The sequence below is a fragment of the Protopterus annectens genome, chromosome 9.part0 (assembly GCF_019279795.1).
Source record: "Protopterus annectens isolate FY-2018-M chromosome 9.part0, PAN1.0, whole genome shotgun sequence".
NCBI classification, from domain to species: Eukaryota; Metazoa; Chordata; order Ceratodontiformes; family Protopteridae; genus Protopterus; species Protopterus annectens.
In genome coordinates this window covers 1,337,739,047-1,337,753,901 of record NC_056743.1, presented here as the reverse complement: position 1 = coordinate 1,337,753,901, position 14,855 = coordinate 1,337,739,047, and the positions used below count along the sequence as shown (strand labels likewise).

Sequence of the window (14,855 nt, the reverse complement as noted above, 5' to 3'; positions counted from 1 at the left end):
CAATGCTTTGCATCACCAAAAGAACACCATAGACACAGTGAAGCATGGTAGTGGCAGTATCATGCTTGAGGGCTGCTTTTCTTCAGCTGGAACTGGAGCTTTATTCAAGGTGGAGAGACTTATGAACAGTTCCAAATACCAGTCACTTTTGGCCCAAAACCTTCAGGTGTCTGGTGGAAAACTGAAGATGAAGAGGAATTTCACCTTTCAACACGAAAATGGCCCCAAGCATACATCCAAATCAACAAAAGAATGGCTTCACCAGAATAAAATTTAAGTTTTGGAATGGCCCAGCCACAGTCCAGACCTAAATCCAATAGAAAATCTGTGGGGGTGACCTGAAGAGGGCTGTGCGCAAGAGATGCCCTTGCAATCTGAAAGACTTGGAGCCCTTTTGCAAGGAAGAGTGGGTAAATATTGCCAACTCAAGATGTGCCATGCTGACAGACTCCTACCCAAGAAGACAATGCTGTAATTAAGTCAAAAGGTGGTTCAACACAGTATTAGTTTAAGGGTGTGCACACTTATGCAACCAGCGTATTGTATGTTTTTTTATTTTTTATATTTTTTCCCCTAACAGATTTGTTTGTTTTTCAATTGAATTGTACAGGTTACAGGTCACATTAAAGGTGGGAAAGTTTTGAAATTATTTAATGTGGTCTCATTTTTTATATCACAAAAAAGTACAGTTGCGTACACTTACCATAAATGTAGATGTTTGAGTGTATTCACTGCTGCAGTCATTACATTTGGGTAATCTGCTGGCAGGTTGCCCTCAGTCAGCCTGATTAACAAAGTCTTGAGTCCTGCGTCGGTTGCTGTCCCTTCTTCCATGACTTCAGGTTGTCAGGGGTATAAAATATGCAGCAGATGCCATTTTCATCAGTTTTTCTTGCCCCAGATGTCAGGTGCCCCCAAATGGGGAGCAAAAAAAAAAAAAAAAAAAAAAAAAAATATATATATATATATATATATATATATATATATATATATATATACACACACACACACACACATACACACACACACACACACACACACATATATATATATATATATATATATATATATATATATATGGTTCCACTTCATATCATCGAATTATCATTTCATCGAATTTCAAATCGAGACCAAATTGTCAAAAACTCATTTCATCGAATCTCAAATCATTGAAAACTATAAAGCAACTAAAAATAACATCCCAGACACTGTTTACTATGTTTATGCAAGGGGGCAAGCCCCCCCTGCACCCCCATGTGGGGAGCTCCGCCCCCCACACCCCCTGTAATTAAATATACCAACTCCAAGGTTGCACTACAGCAGGGTTAGGAAATTACCTTTTTCCCCCACTGTAGTGCAACCTTGGATTCGATGAAATAAGTTTTCGACGATTTGTTCTCGATGATTTGAAATTCGATGAAATGATAATTCGATGATATGAAGTGGAACTATATATATATATATATATATATATATATATATATATATACATACACACACACACATATATCTATGTATATAATTTAGAACACAACAATATACCTCCAATCAAAAGCAAATACACCAAAAAGGCTTTCAAGCATATTCAAAGAAAGAAGAGGTATAGTAAGAGAAAAAACAGGGGGGGCTGGAGGGTGGGTAACCAGGACTGCAACAGTGAATACACTCGAACATCTACATTTATGGTAAGTGTACACAACTGTACTATGTTCTTCGTGTTTCACTGTTGCAGTCATTACATTTGGGTAGATTCCCAAAGCTATGGTTGGGAGGATGGATTTATACAGCATTAGGACCAGCTATGAGGCCCTGCAGGACAGCAGTGGCAAAGCCAGCTCTGGATTTAGAGAAGAAAGGTAAATGGTAATGTTTGGTGAACGTATGAACTGAGCTCCAGGTAGCAGCTTCTAGAATGTCTTGGTAGGAACACCTCTGAGAAAGGCTGTAGAAGTAGATGCAGCCCTGGTGGAATGAGATCTGATCCCTTGGGGATAGGTTTACCATGGTGCACATAGCAGAAACGAATACAATGGCTTATCCATTTAGAAATAGTCTGCTTTGAAATAGGTTTTCCCCTCTGCCTCTGCAGCAAATGCCACCAGTAGTTGCTCAGATTTTCATAGAGGTTTTGTCCTGTTTAAGTAGAATCCAAGTTGTCTGTGCTCATCCACTGAATGCAGAATCCACTCATCCTTGTTCTGTGGATTGGGAAAGAAAGTTTGCAGATGAATGGTCTGATTAAGAGCCACACTGGATACCACCTTAGGCATGAAAGATGGATTGGTCCTGAGGGCCCCGTCTGGATGAAAAATAATGAAAGGCTCCACTGCCACAAGAGCCTGTAATTCTGAAATCCATCTAGTTGAAGTAAATGCTAAAAGAAAAGCTGTTTTCCAGGAGGGAACTTTTAAATCTGCAGTAGCAGCTGGTGCTCTCCTAAGAGGTCTTAAATTTTTGGCCCCTCTGAGGTACTGCTTTAGCAGAGGATGAGAAAAGAGGGGAGGCTCTGTGCTGTAATGAGCTGAAATGGCAGAGGCATGGATTTTTATAGAAGAAAAAGACAGGCCCTTATGAAGCATCTCAGTTAAATATTGCAGAATCCGAGGAATAATTGGGCATTGCTGTGCTTATTCCTTGTGCTTGGTTCCAGGCACAGAATCTTTTCCATTTGTCCGCATAAGATTTTCTAGTACTAGGCCTTCTAGCCTCCAAAATGACATCCATCACAGGTTTGCTGAGAGATATAACAGGTGAAATTAGTTGATTAGCCATGCTACAAGATTCAGAATTTGGAGCGGAGTGTGCAGACTTTGACAATTCTGCTGAGACAGTAGGTAAGATGTCAGAGGCAGGTACCACGGAGAAAGGTGTGACATATTGCATATGAGCAGGTACCAATGTTGGTGAGGCCAGTCTGGAGCAATCAGTATCATTTTTTTTTTCCTGTCTGACTTTTAGTAAGACCTTGGAGAGCAGAGGCAGAGGAGGAAAGGCATAGACTGATAGTTTTTTCCAGCTGAAGGACAGAGCATCCACTTTCCAAGCTTTTTTTGTGATGAATTGTGTAGAAGTTGTCCAACTGATAATTTTGGGGTGAGGCAAAAAGATCTATGTCTGGGCTCCCCCATTTGTGTGTCAACATGCTGAAGATTTGTGGATCCAGTTTCCATTCGTGTGGGACAATAACATTTCTGCTTAGTGCGTCTGCCAGAGTATTTTGCTTTCCTGGCAGGAATTGAGCTTGTAGATGTATTTGGTAAGTCAAGGCCGTGTTCCACAATGCCATGGCTAGTCTGTAAAGGGGGTAGGAATGGGTACCCCCCTGCTTGTTTATGTACCACATGACTGTGGTGTTGTCTCTGTCTTTATCAGTAGTTGCCCTGGATGAAGATAATCCTTGAAGGCTGTCAGTGCATTCTGTACAGCTAGCATTTCTTTCTGGTTGATATGTAGGTGCATTTGATTTGGGCTCCATTGGCCCTAAATGCATCTCCCTGCCAGATGCACCCCCAAGCATAATCTGATGCATCTGTAGTCAGGGTTTGGGCGGCAGGGGATGGAGTGAATGACAGTCCCTTGTTTTGGTGGCAGGCCTCTGCCCACCATAGGAACTTTAGCTGCAGGCAAGGAATGATAGGAATCATTGTTTCCAGGCTGTGACAATGTTGACTCCATAAGCTTTTTAGGTACCACTGAAGTTTCCTCATATGCAGTCTTGCATATGGAATTTATTAGGATGCAGGAGGCCATGAACCCCAAGGCCTGCAGAATTTGTCTTGCAGATAGCTGGGGTTTTGTGGCCACCAGTTTGAAGTAAGTCATCAATTGAATTTATTTTTTTGGCGTAAGGTAGGTCATCTGGGCAGTTGTATTCAAGCTTGCACCCAGGAATGTAATTATTTGAGAGGGTACCAGTTGTGATTTCTTTTCGTTTATGGTGTACCCTAGACAAGTTAGAAATCTTTTTACAAACGTCAGATGTTTTAGAAGTGTGTCCTTGTTTTCTGCCTGAATTAGACAATCATCCAGGTAAGGATAAATCTGAATGTTTCTTTGTCTACAAAATGCAATTACTGGTGCCAGGCACTTTGTGAAGACCCTGGGCACAGTAAATAAGCCAAAGGGCAGTGCAGAGAACTTGTAATGCAAATAGCCTGCTTTGAAGCGAGGGATCTTCTGCAAGATTCCCTGATTGGGATATGCAGGTAAGCCTCAAGTCTAGAGTTACCAACCAGGCATCCTTGCCTAGCACAGGCAGCAACTGTTGTAGAGTCAGCATCTTGAATTTTGGAATGTCCAGAAATCTATTCAGAATGGATAAGTCCAGAATTGGACGCTATGATTTGTCTTTTCTGGGTACCAGGAAAAGTCTTGAATAAAAACCTTGTCCCTTTTCCTTTTCTGGTACTGGTTGAATAGCCCCCATATTCATGAGGGACATAACTTGTTTCTGGGCCTCTGCCCACTGATTTGGAGGCAGATCTGGCCATCTGTTTGGGATTGGCAATGTGTGGAAATGAAATCTGTATCCCTGGGATACTATATTTAAAACTCACTTGTCCTGGGTAATTAGTTTCCAGTTTTGTGCATGAAGTGCCAGATTTCCCCCCAAAGGGGCGGCCAAAAGATAAGTGCTTGATGATTGCAGTGGAAAGTCATTGAGACTGTTTACCGTAGGAAGGTGCCTTGTTACTTCCAGATTTGGAGGTGGAGGCACCCCATTGTTTTGTTCTATAAGTTCCTTGTGACTGAAACCTGGAGCCTTTGCAATGTCTGGGTTTGACCTGAGCGGCTCTGGTGGGTGCTGGAAAGGACCCGTTCTTAGCAGGCCAGTGCCTACTGAACCTGGGTCGCTGCACTTGTAGGAAATATTTTACAGTTTGCATAGATTTAGCTTTATCGTCCATCTTTTTCAAAAATTCTTCTGCCTTATTACCAAATAGACTGTCCTGTTGTAAAGGAGCATCCAACAATTTTGCTTTAACATGATCAGGCAGATTTTGCTCCTTGGGCCAAGCATGCCTTCTTATCACAGATCCAGTTACAGCGGCCCTGCAAGAGGCCTCCACGGAATCAAAACCACATTGCAAAGTATGCTTTCCAACTTGTTCAGCTGAATGCAATAAATCCTGCAAATCTTTATTTTCCACACAGTCAGAAATCAAAATAATTTTCTGTTTAAGTAAACCCATGACATGCTGCTGATATTTAAGCATATGAAATTGACAGTTTAAAGCCCTGATTGCCAAGGTTGCAGACGTGTAAACCTTCTTACCCCCATCTATCCAGCACCCTAGAGTCTCTATCAGAAGGGATAGGATTTTTAGCAGTAGAAGCCTTAACGCCCTTGGGACCCTGAGAAATGGTTTCAGGATCAGCAGTAGGGTTTTTAAAGAGGAATTTGTGGGAATCAGGAACCCTGTAATATCTGTCTGGCTTACTAGGAGCCGGAGGCAGGGAATCAGGAGCCATGCTGGATTCTGAGAAAACATAATCAACAATGTCTAGAACAGGTGGAATAGCCAAAGGCCTATGCTGAGGAAGAAGAAGGAAATCCCTAAGCCTCTTATTAGATTGTGAGAAATCCTGACTCTCCCAGTGAAAGTGTTCCCTTAAGGTATGCAAAGTTTCTCCAAAAGAAAAATCCTCAGGAGGAGAAGCAGAAGGGATGGAATCTTCTGCATCAGAGTCCTCATAAGGTGGAATAGATCATTCCTGATCAGAACAGGAATCAGAAGAAATAGAAACCTGATCTGATGATTCATAGTCAGTGCCTTGCCTAGGCCTCTTAGCAGGAGGGGGTACCCCTGATCAAGGTAATTAAATCCTCAGCCATTTTTATCACTTGTTTTTTAGGCACAGGGGCCTGTGCACATGGCCCAAGCATCGTTTTTTCAGACATAGAAGTTAATTTTGGCCTTAATTTTGAAGATGGCGTTGGTTTAATATACAAATCTTTAGGCCTGAAAACACCCTCAGAAGCCAGTGCCTGCTCAGCAGCTCCGGACCCATCTAAGGTACAGACATCTGTGGGTTCAATACTTAAAGTGTCTCGCGGCATACCGGATGCCGAATGGGTCTCAGCAGAGGCCTGCGAATCAAAAGTAGTGGGTATCAGGGGCTGCAAAAGCGCCTCACTGAGTACCGGTGAACCGGCGACTGGCTTAAGAGAAGCTTTGTCGTCGGTTTTGGACCTCGACAGTCTGTCTCTGTCTTTTTCTTTGCATTTTTTAGGTATTCCAGTAGTCGGATTGCTAACTGGACAACATTTCTGGATAGTTAAATCTTGAGCCAAAATATTTTGATGCAAAAATATACAGACGCTTAATAGTGCATTGATTAAATTTAGCACAAAACCGACAGCAAGGCACATTGTGGTCAGGGCATAGACAGTGAATACAGTACAAATGAAAATCCTTATGAGGTATTTGCTTCCCACAAGTAATACAATTATTAACTTTTACTGACATTGGTAAGGAGCAAGAAAAAGTTTCCCCAACTGGGTACTTTGCTTTAGGTTGAAGACGTCGGTTCTGAAACTCGAAAATGAAAATTTCAGGAGTCGGACGACCAGCACTTGCAAACTGCTTCTGCTTCGAGCACCGCGCGGCAAGAAAGACTGATGAAAATGGGTTCGGCTGCATGTTTTATACCCCTGACGACCTGATGTCATGGAAGAAGGGACAGCAACTGACGCAGGACCCAAGACTTTGTTAATCAGGCCAGCTGTGGGAAACCTGCCAGCAGATTACCCAAATGTAATGACTGCAACAGTATAACACAAAGAACATCCTGGCACTTTATCAGGGGATGTGTAAACTTTTTATATCTACTGTACATAGAAGATATGAAGATGAATTGTATTATGACTGAAAAAGGTCAGATTAGCTAACCAGTTAACAAATGGAAATAAATAAATCACTACACATGCCAACCAAATTAAGCCTACTATCCTGTAATCCAAGACATCTGTATTTGAAGCATGTCCCAGTGTTATTCCAGATATAGTAACTTCCTCTTTCACCTCAACCATTGTCAGCCTTTTTTCATAAGCCTGGATTAAGTCAAAGATACTCCAACTTTCTGGTTGGAAACCTTTCTCTGTTAGATATCAGCTTACACCACTTTCCTATCCTTACATATGGGCACATCTAGACTCACTCCTGGAAAAGTAGGGCCACCCAGAAGTATGATTCTCTGTGGTCATCTACTAACTCTGCTTTTGTGAGACTATTATCATCATGGGTGGCTGCAGTGGTGCAGCGGTTAGCATTGCCGGCTCACAGCAAGAGGGTCTCCGGTCGATCCTCGGCTGGGGTGCCTTCTGTGTGGAGTCTGCATATCCTCCCTGTGGTCGCATGGGATTCCTCCGGGTGCTCCTGTTTCCTCCCACATCCCAAAGACATGCTGTAGGTGGACTGGACACTCTAAATTGGCCCTAGGTGCGAGTGCGTGCATGTGTGCGCCTTCTGTGGAAGGTTGGGCGCCGGGCTGGCAAGCCGAAAGAAGAAGATTATCATCATCACTCTTCCTTGCTTCTGGAGTTTGTACATCACTGCTACCCATCAGTAACCCCCTTGCTTCCTTTTCCAACCTCAACAACAACATACAATTTTATTGTCTTCATTACCATTCTCTTCCCATTCTTCCCATATGCTATTTTAGCCCATCATGAATATACAGTGCCACCTCTATATCTTCTATGTCTTACAGGACACTGCCACAGATGGTCACCATTATTGGTGTAAAAGATTATGTACTATGGATTCTGCACATGATGCCCAACATCTCAAACACGAAATATGTAAAGATAAAGTGAACAAGCTCTAGCCTAGGGAGTACACCTTCACCATATGAAAATGAAAAGCTACAATAAGGCTACTCCCTCCACGTGGTAGCTATCTCCAAGATGATCCGTTTAGCGGGTATTCTATATCCCCTTTCTTGTAGTTGCTGGTATGCAAGCACTACATATGTAACCCTGGTCCTTCCTTAGATAAAAACAATTTTTAATTCTGTTCGGTTAAAAACGACAAATTGCCTACTTCAAAGTACTAGTTCAAACACTAATAACACTTTCCTCGGAGCAAATTTCAAGATTTGTTCAACAGAACTGAAAAAATAGAAATGGAATGGATTATGAACTTCCATCCCCAGTCAAAGTCCTGGCCTTAACGCAGTAGTCCCCTTAAAACCAGTACTAAAAGAATGGAGGCTTAGGAGGCGATAATACACTTCTATCATTAAACCACTCCTAAAAGAAACAGGACTGAATAACATGACAGTAAAGCTATACAACTAGCAACTAAAGAACATGTGAGAATGGACTCCTCCCTAGAGGACAGAATAACCAGTGACATACTTGCAGGAACCCAGGAAGTTAAATTGATTTGGCAGTGTACATAAAAAGACAGATTGGATACAAGTAGTACGTGTATCCAATGAATAATGAAGGCAGCGAGTCCTATTTGAATATAGTACCTCATTGGTCAATACCTAGAATACACACAGTATAAAAAGAAGAGCAAAGCAGATAAACACAGGATCTGAAGAAGGTTTCCAACCGAAAGCGCTTATCCATTCCCGAGTCCGTTTTTGAACACAAGCAGCATGCTTATTTGAAGTTGGTTTTAGAACTAGGAATATTTTGGAACTTGCTCCAGTGACTTTGCAAACAGGCAGTTTGCCGATTCCAGTTGGCTTCAGAGGAAGGAAGAATCATCTATCCTGGAATTAGTTTTAGTGCAGAGGCAGCACGCCGATTTGAAGTTGGTCTTAGACTTTGGAACTCATTCCAGTGTCCTTGAACACGGGATGCATATTGGAATCAATTGGCTCTAGAAGAAGGAAGAGCTTTGGGACTTGTCCCCCCCCCCATTTTACACACAGGCTGTTTGCTGGTTACAGGTTGGCTTCGAAGTAAGGAACTTTTTGTAACTTGCTCTAGTGCTTTTGCACACAGGCAATTTATTGACTTGGAACTTTGGAAGTACCTACTGAGGTAGCGGAGCATATAGTTGTCAGTGAATGGAGGTTTTGCAGTCAAGGAAGAAAGGTAGCTGGAGTGACTTCCAATGAATGAGTAATTTCCTGTCTTATCATATTGAGCCAAGTTACCATAACAAGAAATTTGCTCTGAGGAAAGTGTTATTAGTATTTGGACTAGTACTTTGAAGTAGGCAATTTGTCGTTTTTAACTGAACAGAATTAAAAATTGTTTTTATCTAAGGAAGGACCTGGGATACATATGTAGTGTTTGCATACCAGCAACTACAAGAAAGGGAATATATAATACCTGCTAAACTGATAATCTTGGAGCTAGCTACCACGTGGAGGGAGTAGCAATATTGTAGCTTTTCAACATCTCAAACACGGTTACTCTACCAAAATTGCTGCTTTGGAGGGGAAACAATGGCAAGTACTGCTGAACAGTGAAACAGCATCTGGCTTAAATGACTCCATTTCTCTAGCACCCATGCTGAGGAAACGTCATAATAAACTAACTTGACTATGGGTAGTTTTGATCATATGAACAGGACATTTTTAGTATTTAAATTCACTTCTGGGGGTGGGAAAGCACTAATTTATCAAAGCAACATTCTTGATGAAGTATCTGTGATTGTTGGGGTATGTTGTTTTCTTCATGGCTGTTGCCAGCACTTTGCACTGATTCTACAATCGATAGCCTTTTTGTCTTTTAGATTTCAACCATCACTGACTACAAGGGCAAGACGCTATTCTTACTTTAGAACTCACCAGGAGGAATTTCAACAGAAATGCTCTCTATGGCTCTTTTAACAGTTCTTTGGCGGCTGTTTTCTGCAGGTGAGGAGGCCCACTCATCCGAAATCCCCAAAGGCTGGTAATGTACCATCAGCTAAAATAAGAGAAAAACAATGCATGAGAAAAAGCTTTAGGTACCCATATCCTGCAGCAACATCAGACTGAAACATACATCCTCCTTTCTAAATATGCATGCTGGAAATAAAATTGTAATTAAAATTAATTATACTTTACTACATTATACAAAGTTTTAAAATAATCAAGGATTCTCTCTATATAATCTGATATCAACTATGTTGCAAGTACATTTTTATTGATATTTTTGACATGTACCTTTGGGTTGTGCAAGATAACCATTTCCGAAGAAGATAACTCAATCCTCATCTTCCATTCATTGAGTGTCAGTGCTATCATGTAGGCTTCCTGATTTGAAAAAACAACAAATAATTTTAGAACATGGATATCTACCTTTAATGTGGCTGAAATAAATCAATATCATTTATTTTATGCTTCTGTTTATTATACATCAAGCCATCCCAAAATCTGACAAGCTTCATGACGACCCCACTCAACCATATTAACAATAACTGCTCATGGGACTAAGCTGATATGCCTGTATTACTCTTCCAATTTGTCTCAAGCACAAACAATCGGAAAGGAAAAGAAGGCTGTGGCTGTGCAGATGCTAGTTTAAAGTCAGCATCCCAGCAAGACTACTGTGGGACTGTGCCCTACAGACTGCAAAACCCACAAATTGTTTGGTTTCGGTACCATGTAACATGCCCAATCAGACACAACTAACACATGTAACTGTAGAAGTGTAAACCACTAAGCACACAAAGACATACCTATAGACATATACAAAAAATACATATGCAGTCATCCTCCAGATGATAAAGCAAAAGCTTCCACTCATCATGAAGTAGTGTAGCTGCTTAAAAGCATCATTGGGCTCCGAAATGAAATGTCAGCATTCAAAATGCTGAATACGTCAACAAGCCAAAAACAAAAACAAAAAAAAAAAGACTGAAAACACAGGAGAAGAGCAAATCTCAAAAATCACTCTTCTTTAAACTTCTTTTTGCAGGGGGACAAGCCTCCCCACACTCCCAAACTTATATATACCAACTCTGAAATTGCAAAACCTCAGAAAAAGGGCAACATTCTGAGATGTATCTTTAGTCCCTTCACTGTCCTAAGCAGGCATAGCAAAGTAGGGATTATGGTTTAGAGTCCTAACACCAGTTTATCAGTCAGAAAATAGTCTTTTTTTTTTTCAACTATCACTTCTTGCAGAAGTGCAGATATCCCATGTCTAAACTGCATCTAATGGGAATGTTACTTTATAATTCATCCATTCATTCACTAATTTCTCAATCCTCCTGGAGTTATTTCTTATCATCTCACCCTCCTAACATTGATCTCTCAAGTACAAAGCACTTCTGATTCTATTAGACATCTCCTGGACTTTTTTTTTTCTCTCAAGCACTTTCCTTTGTAACAATGGAAATGGTTTCACTGGCAAATTCTCTCGTGAACTTTGCTATTGTCAGAAGAATCAGAAGCAAAGTCTACTTCAGCTTGCTGGCTCACTCGTTGGCTAAACTATTTTCTCCTAAGCCTCTTCTGCATTCAAAAATGTCTTTGATCCAACAAGAGAAATATTCTGAAGTCAGCTGAATTTAGCAACTTGAATCTTACACCTGCTTTCTCAACATCCCGTTTGCTTCTCTTCTCCCTGAAGTATAATGTATAATGGCTAATCATATTCCACAAATACTCTGGTGTCCCCAATTTTTAATACTGTTCCTTTCTGAAGCTGTTTTGACAGAACAGCTCTTTCTGCTGGCATGACCACATATTTACTAATACAGATCTTGATTGCTTTCTCATGACTAGATTTGAAGCATACATCAGTGTGCTCTCTCAGTTAAATCCTCCTGCTAAGGAATACCACTCCAGTTGCTTATTTGCACATTTACAAAATTAATGCAATCTATTCCTTCCACTTTCTCTGGTATAGCAAAAACTTTCAGGATCCAATGTTGTCTATTTTCATCTGACTCAACACAGATTGTTGGATCCAGCTGGCTCCAACCTTGGCACCATCTCTGAAGCTTCACTAATCCAGGGATCGGACTCCTCCTCTACCCATAATTCCCTCCACTCCACCTTAGCACCTCAGATCTCTTTTGCCAACTGAAGCATCAGATGTGTTTCTACAAGGGGTCCTTCATCGAAAGTATATCCATCCTTCTGATCTCCACTCCTACTAAGAAACTAATCTCTCAAGATTCTTATATATATAGACACACACACACACACACACACACACACACACACACACACACACACACACACACACACACACACACACGAGTTCTCCAAACGATCCTTGAAGACCAATTACAGTCTGAAATCTAATCAAGGTTCTTTTTGGTACCTAAGAAGATGGGGGAACTTCAGGCCCACTCCAGATCGGAGTAATTTAAACAGCCAAAAGTCCAGGATGGTCACGATCCACTCCATATTGCCTCTTCTAATGAAGGACAATTGGATATACTCAATAGAGCTCTGGGATATATACTATCATATAAAGATACAGAAGCATCCCAGATGGTTTCTCTATTTCTGTCTGGGAGCCCGTCATTCCCAGTAAGGGATCCAAGTTTTCCCATATCTTGATGATTGGCTCCTTACTGCTACCTCCAAGCATCTCCTAGTACACCATCTACACCTTCTGCTCAGCCTAATGCACAATACATTTAGCCAAGAGCCATATGGTCCCATTACAACAAATAGAATTCACTGGATCACAAAAACGTAACTCTTGAAATGCAGGACACTGTATTCGGTACAATAAAGGCTGTCTTTAAACTTTACCAGGACTCGAATAATCCAAACCGATGCAAAGTAGTCACAAACAAGGTATATTTATTACAAAATCCTGGTAAAATTTAAAGACAGCCTTTATTGTACCGAATACAGTGTCCTGCATTTCAAGAATTCACTGGATGCCACCTGGACTCAGTCAAATTACCCTACTTCAGAGTGCTCTTACTGTGCCTGGTAACGACACGGGTACTTCAGGATCCTTCACCCTCAGCAAGGTTAATGCTAGGACTGTTAAGTCTAATGGTGTCCACAATCTTATTAGTCCCTTTAGCCAGGTTCTACATGAGAGTACTCCAATGGACTTTTTCTGTGCAACGGTCTCACAATGTTCACCCATTTAAAGACCAAAATTTGCATTACTCATATATACAGATATCACATCAGCTATTGGATAACATCTCCGTTAGTGACAGAAAGTTATCCCTATCACATGGATCTGCCACTGGCTATCATAACCACGGACGCCTCCCTTCTAGGGTGGATGGGGCATTTCAAAGGGAAAATGATCCAAGGTTCTTGGTCACATCTAGAGGCCAACCTTCATATCAATGTCTTGGAGATGAGAGTAGTCCTCCTAGTGTTTCAGGCACTGAGGACATTCTTCCCAAGGGTGCAATATGCATACAGATGGACAACATGGCAGTAGTCTCGTACATCAACAGAGAGGAACTTGCTCATACCCCCTCTGTCAGGAAGCCATGAGAGTATTGCAATGGGCAATTCCTGTCTAATGTGTTGACTGACAAATTGAGAAGAATTATCTTAATGCCTCATGAGTGATCCCTCAAACCAACAGTGACAGCTTTGATTTCTAAAGCTGGGTCCAACCTTGCTGTGATCTTTTTGCATCCTACATGGAGAACATGGACAGCAGTTACTTTGCCCTGATCCCACCACAGGGACAGGTACCAAGGGATGCTCTGTTCCACAATCGGCCCCCAAGTCTCCTTTATGCATTTCCCTATTGCCCCTAATGAACAAAAAGCACAAAAGTGAAGGCCAGAGTGATACTCATTGCTCCTTTTTGGCCCCGACGAACATGGTTCTACTTCCTGTGGCCTCATCTAGTACATCTTCCACGGATGCTGGATCAGTATCCAAATCTCTTGTCTCATCTGGCTAGACCGCCTCCTCCAGACCACAAACCCAAGAAACTAACCTCTTGGTTCCTCCAGTTCTGAATTTGGTCAGAGATATCAGGCTTCCAGCATCAGTTGTTCAGATTATTTCAGCCTCCCAAAAACAATCCACAAAAAAAGGTTTATCATAGCAAATGGAAAAGATTTTTCATCTGGGCCATGTTGAAAAGAATAGTTCCATTTTATACTCCCATCCCTTCCATACTGGAATTTCTTTTTGAGCTCTTCCGTGATGGTACCAGTTTTTTCACTATCAAAATGCAAATGGCTGTAATTTCAAATTTCCACATAGATCAGAATTGATCATAACATCACTAAAAGTCTCTAAAGTCTTTTTGATGGGAACATTCCTTCTATGATCACCTATTAGAGACCCAGCATGGGATATTAGTATTTTCCTCCAAGCATCAACTCAACCTCCCTTTGAACCAGCAGTATCAGCAGATTTTAAGTGTCTCTCTTGGAAGACACTTTTTCTTGAGACTGTTACATCTGCCAGACAATTTTTTAAGTTACAAACCCTTTCCTGCAACCCCCTTACCTGATGCTCCACAAAGACAGAATTTCTTTAAGGACTAATGCATCTTTTCTTCCTAAGGTGACGTCCAAAGCAAATTTATACCAATCCATCAACCTATCAGTGTTTTTTTTCACAGATTATTCAACTAAGGTGAATATACTCTGCATATGTTGGATGTTTACTGCCAACTGAGATTTTATTTTCATAGAGTGAAACACTTCAAGAAATCTGAGTGATTATTCATTGACGTTTCTAGACCAAAAATGTGAAATGCAGTTTCTAAGGTTACGCTTTCAGGATGGCTATCCGATTATACTTCTTTGTCTACACTTAAACAGCCTACCTCTGCAATCAAAGTCCAAAGCTCACTCCACAAGGGCAATAGCCACTTCAACAGCTTTTATGGAAAGACGCCCCAATTATATTTGTGTTGTTGCAACCCAGTCAACAGTTCATATCTTTGTGTCTCACTATAAATTGAATGTACAATATAGATCCCGAGAATGGTGGAATCAAAG

At 41.2% G+C, this 14,855-nt stretch overlaps 1 protein-coding gene across 4 annotated transcripts in view; it reads right to left on the bottom strand.

The window, feature by feature from the left end:
* DDHD2 (DDHD domain containing 2) overlaps nt 1-14,855 on the bottom strand; it is a 1,375,691-nt gene that overhangs the window by 923,387 nt on the left and 437,449 nt on the right. For all 4 annotated transcript variants that reach the window (XM_044084314.1, XM_044084317.1, XM_044084316.1 and 1 more), the window contains exons 5-6: nt 10,117-10,206; nt 9,757-9,877 (exon numbers count right to left, since the gene is read on the bottom strand). In XM_044084314.1, coding sequence (XP_043940249.1) covers nt 9,757-9,877; nt 10,117-10,206 — 211 coding nt within the window. The remainder of the gene's footprint in view (nt 1-9,756; nt 9,878-10,116; nt 10,207-14,855) is intronic.